General features: G+C 23.5%; 9 protein-coding genes across 9 annotated transcripts; 7 read left to right on the forward strand and 2 right to left on the reverse strand.

The window, feature by feature from the left end:
• On the forward strand, window positions 1–1,156 carry AAJ76_1260002 (exonuclease 1; the record flags this gene model as incomplete). The annotated part of the gene is made up of 1 exon (XM_024473910.1): window positions 1–1,156. A coding segment is annotated over one exon (1,156 nt), but the record flags the coding sequence as incomplete, so codon positions are not given.
• A 22-nt stretch (window positions 1,157–1,178) lies between these two features.
• AAJ76_1260001430 (subunit 4 of histone acetyltransferase) lies at window positions 1,179–1,430 on the reverse strand (the record flags this gene model as incomplete). Its single annotated transcript, XM_024473908.1, has 1 exon — window positions 1,179–1,430. The coding sequence occupies one exon, from the start codon at window positions 1,428–1,430 to the stop codon at window positions 1,179–1,181; it is 252 nt and encodes an 83-aa protein (XP_024329802.1).
• Window positions 1,431–1,725: 295 nt separating this feature from the next.
• AAJ76_1260001726 (peptide chain release factor 2) lies at window positions 1,726–3,381 on the forward strand (the record flags this gene model as incomplete). Its single annotated transcript, XM_024473909.1, has 1 exon — window positions 1,726–3,381. One exon carries the CDS (start codon window positions 1,726–1,728, stop codon window positions 3,379–3,381), a length of 1,656 nt encoding a protein of 551 aa, XP_024329803.1.
• A 4-nt stretch (window positions 3,382–3,385) lies between these two features.
• On the reverse strand, window positions 3,386–3,532 carry AAJ76_1260003532 (hypothetical protein; the record flags this gene model as incomplete). Its single annotated transcript, XM_024473911.1, has 1 exon — window positions 3,386–3,532. The coding sequence occupies one exon, from the start codon at window positions 3,530–3,532 to the stop codon at window positions 3,386–3,388; it is 147 nt and encodes a 48-aa protein (XP_024329804.1).
• Window positions 3,533–3,552: 20 nt separating this feature from the next.
• Window positions 3,553–3,999, forward strand: AAJ76_1260003553 (hypothetical protein; the record flags this gene model as incomplete). The annotated part of the gene is made up of 1 exon (XM_024473912.1): window positions 3,553–3,999. One exon carries the CDS (start codon window positions 3,553–3,555, stop codon window positions 3,997–3,999), a length of 447 nt encoding a protein of 148 aa, XP_024329805.1.
• A 249-nt stretch (window positions 4,000–4,248) lies between these two features.
• AAJ76_1260004249 (hypothetical protein) lies at window positions 4,249–4,527 on the forward strand (the record flags this gene model as incomplete). The annotated part of the gene is made up of 1 exon (XM_024473913.1): window positions 4,249–4,527. One exon carries the CDS (start codon window positions 4,249–4,251, stop codon window positions 4,525–4,527), a length of 279 nt encoding a protein of 92 aa, XP_024329806.1.
• A 21-nt stretch (window positions 4,528–4,548) lies between these two features.
• AAJ76_1260004549 (gpi-anchor biosynthesis protein) lies at window positions 4,549–5,766 on the forward strand (the record flags this gene model as incomplete). Its single annotated transcript, XM_024473914.1, has 1 exon — window positions 4,549–5,766. The coding sequence occupies one exon, from the start codon at window positions 4,549–4,551 to the stop codon at window positions 5,764–5,766; it is 1,218 nt and encodes a 405-aa protein (XP_024329807.1).
• A 68-nt stretch (window positions 5,767–5,834) lies between these two features.
• Window positions 5,835–6,578, forward strand: AAJ76_1260005835 (chitooligosaccharide deacetylase-like protein; the record flags this gene model as incomplete). Its single annotated transcript, XM_024473915.1, has 1 exon — window positions 5,835–6,578. The coding sequence occupies one exon, from the start codon at window positions 5,835–5,837 to the stop codon at window positions 6,576–6,578; it is 744 nt and encodes a 247-aa protein (XP_024329808.1).
• A 494-nt stretch (window positions 6,579–7,072) lies between these two features.
• On the forward strand, window positions 7,073–8,695 carry AAJ76_1260007073 (ctp synthase; the record flags this gene model as incomplete). Its single annotated transcript, XM_024473916.1, has 1 exon — window positions 7,073–8,695. The coding sequence occupies one exon, from the start codon at window positions 7,073–7,075 to the stop codon at window positions 8,693–8,695; it is 1,623 nt and encodes a 540-aa protein (XP_024329809.1).
• Between the last annotated feature and the right edge of the window lie 47 nt (window positions 8,696–8,742).

An 8,742-nucleotide genomic window follows, 5' to 3' on the forward strand; every position in this document is an offset into this window, starting at 1 on the left:
TAAATTAAAATCTATTTTAATCAATATCTTCCCAAAAATACATTTATTTAACCCATACATGGGCATCACTGGCTTGCTACCAATTATAAAACCTACACTAAAAAAAATACACATAAAAAAATTTAAAGATAAAAAAATAGGAATTGACGGATATGCATGGCTTTATCAAATCTTGAACTCAGTGGCAGAAGAGTTATATCTTAATACACCAACTACACGCCATTTAAAAATGTTTGAGAACAAAATAAGACATTTAACGTCTAATGGTGTAATTCCTATTGTAATTTTAGATGGAGACTTTTTAGTTTCGAAAGAAAAAACAAATTTAGAAAGAAAATTACGTAAAGAAAAATATAAAGAAGAAGTTGAAATGTTGATTGCCAAAAATAATTGGAAAAAAGCAAAAGAACTAATGAAAAGATGTGTTTCTGTGTCTAGAAAAGTTATTTGTGATTTAACAATCCTTCTTAAAAATCTTAAGATCGAATACATAATTGCACCTTATGAAGCGGATGCACAATTATGCTATTTAGAAAGTATTGGATACATTGATTGTATTATGACAGAAGATAGTGATATGATACCATTTGGATGTAAAAATATTTTATTTAAATTTGACAATTCATATGTAGAACATTACACAATTGAATGTTTAGAAAAAGCAAAGGATAAATTTTTTAAAAATTATATTCAGGATATTTGTATTTTAAGTGGATGTGATTACGCAGACTCAATACCAGGAATAGGTGTATTAACTGCATATAAATATTTAATTAAAGGTAAAAGTATAGAAAATGTTATAAAATTGATACAAGTAAAAAAGACAGTGCCCGAAACTTATATAGAAAATTTTAATAAAGCAAAACTTACTTTTAATCATCAAGTAATTTATGATCCTATAAATAAAAAAAGAAAACATCTTAAGCCACTTGAACAACATCAAGACTTTTTAGGTTCACTAGACGATGTAGAATATTTTTATGAAATGGAGGAACAAAAAGATTCGCTATCACAATTAATTGAACCTAAACGAATAATAATTAGTCGACACTATAAACCTATTACAACTGAAGAAATAATACTAAAAGACATTAAAGTAACAAAAAAAAATTCTAAAACTGATGATAATTTATACTCTCCTTACTTTACACAATAATAGCTTTTAATCTAAAAAAATATTATTTTGGATATTCAAGACTAAATATCCTGTCTTTATCGTTAATTAAATACTTTTTCTTTTCTAATTTATTAGTTACATAATAATCACTAACTTTTGTAAGTGGAAATCCTTGTGTTATTTCTAAATACAATGTTTCATATTTAAATAAATCAGAAACAATTTTATTCTTTTTTTCAAGCAATTCTGACTTCTTTTGTACTAAAAACTTAAGATCTTCTAGTTGTTTCGCTAATTTTGCTTTTTTTGACATAAAAGGGTTAATTCTTATGAAAATTTTAAAAATAAATATTTTTTAATCTAATTTGGGTGTTTGTCTAAATCAAAGTGCCTAAGGTGACGTTAGAAAGCTTGTCTATGGACAGATGAAGACAAATCACAGAAAAAAGCAACAATGAAAAAAAAGACTTTTTGAAGCATTTAGTTAAATGAAATATAGGATTATTTGTATTGAATGAAAGAGTAAAAAAATATTTTATACATAAATAAATAAAACTTTAAATAAACATTTAATGCATAAATTACAAAATTTTAGAATTTGCCCTTAAATGTTAAATGAAATAAAAAATATTTATAAAGAAATACAAGATTTAGATACCATTTTTAGAGAATACAAAAATGTAAAAACTGCATTAAGAGATTGTGAAAATGAAATGTCTGAAATAGAATTAAAAATAGAATCTAATGAAAAACAACTAATTCAACAAAACATTGATAAATTAGAAATTGAATATATTAATATTATAAATGAAATTAAAAAAATAGATATATGTTCAAAAGAATGTTACAAATTATCTGATATAAAAATAATGTTAGAATATATTACAGATTCTGAAATTTTAATGACAAAGTGTAAGAATTTTTTAAGTTCTTTAATATATGATATCTATATTACAAAAGATAACCTTATCAAATATTTTAATCCTGAAAGTTATTGTAATGTTAAATTAGATAGTAAAGTGTATAAAATAGTTAAAATATCCAATGACTTAAATGATCTTTTCGATGTGCTTAAAGATGAAAACCATTCTGTAATACGAAATAAATGTTTACATATGTCAAAAATGATACTTGAAGATGAATTAGAAACAATTTTACCTGGTGAATTGTTAGTTTATTATGATTTAACACATTTTTATATAATTTTTGAATGTTTTGAAGATTACGATTTAAATGAAGATCAATATTTTTCATCTGTAAGTTTTGTAAATCGAGATTTTTTAAGTAACAAAAAAAACTTAAAAAATATTTTTTATGAAATTTTTAAAAATAATTTAATAACAAGATTACTCGAAAATAGTGGAAAAAATAATTTTTTAGTTGATACCAATGATTTTTTTAAAAATACAGAATATTTTATTACAGATATTAATGAATGGATTTTAGATTGTTTAATGAAAGAAATAATTATAATTTCAAAATCGAAAAAATCTGGAAAATTAGTAAAAATTAATAATGAAAGAATAGCTTCTTTGACTAAGCAAATTGATCCAAAATTTTTACCTGAATATGTTTCAGATGAACTATTTAGATTTTTATTGTGCATGAATATTTACAATACTATTGAATCAAAAAGATTACCAAAAGCTTTAAAAATAATAGAACGAGCTTTATTCAAAATGATGAACTATGAAGATACTTTTATAGGATTTACAGATTCTACAACCATTTTAAGAATATTTCCGCACATGAAAATATTGCCACAAATCTCAGTTTTAAGAGAAAAATATTATTGCGAAATTATAAAAAAATCTACAGAACTAACAATAAGCTTACAAGATTCACTTATGGTTCTAAAAGTATATTTTAAAAGCAAATATTATGATTTTTTAGAACAAGTTAAAAAATTTGTACCCAAGAATAGCCAGTTATCCTTTGAAATTTCTTTTTTTAATTTGTTATATACAAATATTACAGAGAATATATTTTGTATAAAATATCTTACAAATGATAAAGTATCCGATATGTCAGATTTGTTAAAATATTTATTGGATTTGTCATTTAATATTCCTAAAGAATGTATTGACATTTATCCTAAATTTAAATCAATAAGTACTATATTTTCTAGTGACTTAGAAAATTTGATTTCTAAACAAAAATCAGGAACAATTTTTTTGTCGAATGAAGAGATCAAACTCTTAGTCACATTACTTTTTAAGGAATCAAAAACTAGAAATAATTTTATAAGATACTTAGAACTTTAAATTTTTATTTAAATTCTTTCATTATTTCTATACATTTATCTTCCATACTAGATATAATGTTATGTATTTCTTTTTTATCTTCTAAAATACTTTTGTTGAGTGAGCTTATAAATTTTTTATACAGAAATTCTAACTCTTTAAAAGAAGACATTAGGGCATCCTAAAAATTTAATGAAGAAGAATGAATATAAGAAACAAAATAAATTTAATAATCTTATATTTGTAAAAGATATACCAGAAAAATATGACTATATTACAGTTTATAATTTTTTGAATAAATTTGGAAAGATACAAGAAATTAAACCAATATTTTCACCTAATCAATTATTTATGAAATTTATTTTTATTTTGTTTAAAGAAGAAAGATCAAAGTATTATTTACAAGAATATTATAGTACTAAATCATCTATAATAAGATTTAATAAAAGAATAGAAGACAAATTAGAAGAAGAAGAACACCAGTATACAAAACAAAAATGTATAGAATTACAAGAAAAAATAAAAAATTATTCTAATTTGAATTCTGTAAAAAATAAAAGCCAAAATTTATATTTTACAAATAAAAAAGAGTGGATTGAAAGTGTTACTGATATTCAGAATATTATTAAAAAATATTAAACAAGATACAAATTGTTATTTAATCAGTTAACTTTAGTTTAAATCTTTAAATATCCTATAAAAATATAAAATTTTCAACAATTTTTTTGCACTATAATTTTTTAGCATATTGTTTTGTTTAAATATTAAAAAATTTAATTATCCTGTAATATTTGTTATATTTATTTCTAGATTATACAATTAAGATACACCTACTTCTTTTTTATTAATTATATATTCAATAAAAGATAAAAAATATTAAGAATCCCTATGTCTTTAAATTTACAAAAAGAAATTTCTGAAGCCATAAAAAATTATTTTGGTTTTTGTACATTAAAAGTCGAAAATCTTTCTTATCTTCATGTTGGACATAAATCAATGAAAGACGTAAATTCATTAGAAACACATTTTAAAATAAAAATTAAATCTAAAAAATTTAATGGTCAGAGTGAAGTTGAAAGACATAGAATGATTTATAAAATAATAGACTTTGCATTTAAAAAAGGATTACATGCAATAGAAATGGATTGTGAATCAGATCTCGAATAAATTTATTAATTTTACCCTTTAATGTCTAGAAAGTTTAATATTGCCATGGTCACTGATTTTTATTATCCATCAACTGGTGGAATTGAAACACATATAAGACATCTAACAAATAATCTTATAAGTTTGGGACATAAAGTAATTGTAATAACTCATAAACACTGTAATATGAAAGAAGCCAAAGAATTTCGTGACATAAAGGTTTATAAACTTAATCTACCAATAGTGGCACTTAATACATCATTTCCAAGCTTATACGCAAATTTTTATATTTTTAAAAAAATTTTCGAATATGAAAATATTGAAATTGTGCACGGCCATTCTACAATGTCAAATTTATGTTTAGAAGGATTATTTCATGCTAGAACTTTAAATTTAAGAACTGTAATTACTGAACATTCAATATTTGAAAAAGGACCATTTGAAAATGTAGTTGTAAATTTATTATCAAAATTTATACTAAAAACTGTTGATAGATGTATTTGTCCAAGTAGAACATCCCAAGAAAATTTTATGACAAGAATTAAATTATCTAAAAGTGTTGTAAAAGTTATACATCATGCAGTTGAGGCCAAAAAATTTTATCCTGATTTAAAAAAAGAAAAATCAAAAACTGTTATAATTATGTCAAGATTAGTATTTAGAAAAGGAATAGATTTATTAATAAAAGCAATTCCATTGATTTGTACTTTAGACAAAAATATAAATATTATTATTGCCGGGGAAGGACCAAAAAAAGATGAAATTGAACAAGTAGTTGATGAAAAAAAATTATCTAATCGTGTTAAAATTATAGGTGAAGTTCAACATAAACACGCGGGGGATATTTTACGAAAGGGTGATGTTTTTTTGAATACTTCATTGACTGAAACTTTTTGTTTAGCAATTTTAGAAGCATCTATGTGTGGTTTACATGTTGTATCTACAAATGTTGGAGGAATACATGAGGTTTTACCAAAAAAGTTAATTACATTTGCCGAACCAACACCGGAAGATTTAGCTCTAAAAGTTGTTAAAAAGATAAATGATTTTGATAAAAAAGAAATTGTATCACAATATGAATATTTGAAAAAAAATTATTCTTGGAGAAGAGTGGCATTACAAACAGAAGAAATTTATAATGAAATAAATCATAGAAATCTTGGGATTAGAAATAGACTATTGGAATATAATTCAATATTTGAACATTTTTTAATTATTTTAGAATATGTATGGTTATATTGTATTTATATTTTTACTTAATTAAGTTTGTTTGTAAAAAACAACAAATTAGTTTTTTTAAATTATATATTAAATTTTTTTTTAAATTTATGCATTTATTTTTTTACATTTTATATGTTTATAATATAGTTTTACCTAGCACTTGTACAAATGCAGGTTTAATAGCTCTTACTTTTGATGAAGGACCAACTGAAAATACTGATGATATATTAGATTTAGTTCAAGATAATAATATATTAGTAACTTTTCACTTTACAGTACATATGTTATCGTCAGGAAAACATAGAAGTGTATATAAAAGAGCTGTTGAAGAGGGACATACTGTTGGATTAAGAACAACACCAAGTAGAAATTATGATGATATGGAACCCGATGTAATAAATTCTGATATTAGTAAACAGATTGATGCTATTAATAAAGTTACAGGAACAGATATAAAATTTGCAAGATCTCCTGTAAATGATGGAGATGTCAATCCAGACATATATAGTATTTTTTTAGAAAATGGTATTATTCAATCTTATTATAATTACAGTTATTCTGAGGAAGATAAGACAATTGAAGATTTCGAATTTACACTTTCTACAGCAAGTCCTCAAATAGATTCTTTTATTGTTACACTTTACGAAAATATTGATTTGAATGAACTTGAAGAAATAATTGATATAGGTAAGAAGAATGGGTATGAATTTGTAAATATGGATCAATGTCTAGGAGATTATGAACCAGATCCTGAAACCTCATTAGGTGCAAATTATAAAAAGAAAAATAATGGAGAAGTTTTAGAAATATTTGGATTATATACAATAGTTCTATTTTATTGTTTACTATAAATAAAATTATTTTACATTATTTATTTTTATAAATAAAAATATTAAAAACAATTTTTGACGTAAAAAATCTTAGATTTATTTTTGTATATAAAAATATTACATTTCTATTTAAATCGTATAATTTTTTATATTAAATACGTCGTAAGTTATGTTGTTATACAATAATTCATAAAATTTATAATTGTTTTTGTAACAAATTAATCTATTTTTTTTTAAAAAATTTACCCCAAGGAACGGAAGAACAGCATTAGAAAATACTCTATGGAAAGTCCTCGGAAAAATATAGCTGAAAAGCAGCTTTATCGTTTTATTTTTTTCGTTTAAATAGTTTAATGCTGTTAGGTATTGGTCTACCCAACAAAATGAGGCTTACTCTCTTGTTCCTTTTTTAATTTAATTTTTTTAAATTTTCCTTTTTTGTATAAAAAATTTATTTGTTTAGTATGAATAAAAGTCATAAATTCTAATTTATAAAATTTTTTTATTACCCCAAAATGAAATATATAGTTGTATCTGGAGGTGTAGTATCTGGAATTGGAAAAGGTGTTGTGTCTAGTAGTATTGGAACTATATTAAAATCAAAAGGATATAATGTAATACACATTAAAATAGATCCATATCTTAATTTTTCAGCCGGTATGATGGCACCATCTGAACATGGAGAAGTGTATGTTTTAAATGACGGCACTGAAACTGATATAGATCTTGGGAATTATGAAAGATTTCAAGGAGTAAAGTTAACTAGTGATAATTCTATTACTGGTGGTAAAATTTTATATAATGTTATTTCTAAAGAAATGAAAGGAGAATATAATGGTAAAACTTTACAAATTAATCCACATTGTATTAATGAAATTATTAATAAATTAAAAAAAGTCTCTAATTCTGAATATTTTGACGAAGTTAAAAAAGTTAATTTTTTCCCAGAAATTGTTATAATTGAATTGGGAGGAACAGTAGGAGATGCTGAATCTGTTATGTTTCTTGAAGCTTTATATAAATTTAAAAATTTATTATCCAAGGAAGATTTTTTATTAATCTCTGTAGATTTTCTAGTAGAGTTACACGGATTTGAACATAAAACAAGACCTTTACAAGTTTCTGCAAGAAATTTAAGATCTTTTGGATTAAACAGTGATATTATTATTTGTAGAGGACAACATAAAATGGAAAATTATGTACTTAATAAAATAGCAGAAAGATGTTTAGTAAATAAGGATAGTATTTTTTTAGTACCTAATATGAATTCAATATATAAAGTACCAAATTATTTAAATTCTCAAGGATTGTTTGACGTTATTTCTAAAAAACTTAATATATTAAAAAAAGAAACTTCTGATTTATATTTTAACAAATTTGAAAGTCTTGCAAAAAGACACGAAAAAGCTGTATCTATTGGTATTGTAGCAAAATATAGTGTACAAGCCGATTCTTATTCTAGTATTATACATGGTTTATTGTTTTCTTCTTCTGAATTGGGAGTTAATACTGAAGTCATTTGGATTGATGCAGAATTACTAGAACGTAATGAAGAAATAGAACATAAAAAGTTAGAATCTTGTATGGGAATTTTAGTACCAGGAGGATTTGGTCAGAGAGGTATAGAAGGTAAAATAAAGGCTATACAATATTGTAGAGAAAATAATATTCCTTTTTTAGGAATATGCCTTGGGTTACAACTGTCTGTTATTGAATTTGCTCGTAACGTTTTAGGCTTAAAAAATGCGACTTCTGAGGAATTTGATTCTAAGGCAGAACATCAAGTAATAACATTTTTAGACTTTAATGGTGTACAAAAAGAAACATTAAGACTTGGTGCTAATGATATTGTATTAAATAAAGATTCTAAAATATTTAAAATTTACAAAGACACTTGCATCTCTGAAAGACATAGACATAGATATGGTATTAATAAGAAATATACAGATCTTCTCTCAGAACAGGGATTTATATGTTCTGGAAGATCAAGCTGTGATAATGTTGCAGAAATATTTGAGCTTTCAACCCATAAATATTTTATAGGAGTTCAGTATCATCCTGAATTTAATGCCAACCCTTTTGCACCTTCCAAACTTTTTACCGCTTTTATTAAAGCAGCTTTGGATTTAAATTTTTAATAAATGATTTTAACTAAATTTTTTTATTTTGAAAAGAATTTACGAAT

The sequence above is a fragment of the Vairimorpha ceranae genome (assembly GCF_000988165.1).
Source record: "Vairimorpha ceranae strain PA08 1199 chromosome Unknown NODE_126, whole genome shotgun sequence".
Classification (NCBI taxonomy): Eukaryota; Fungi; Microsporidia; family Nosematidae; genus Vairimorpha; species Vairimorpha ceranae.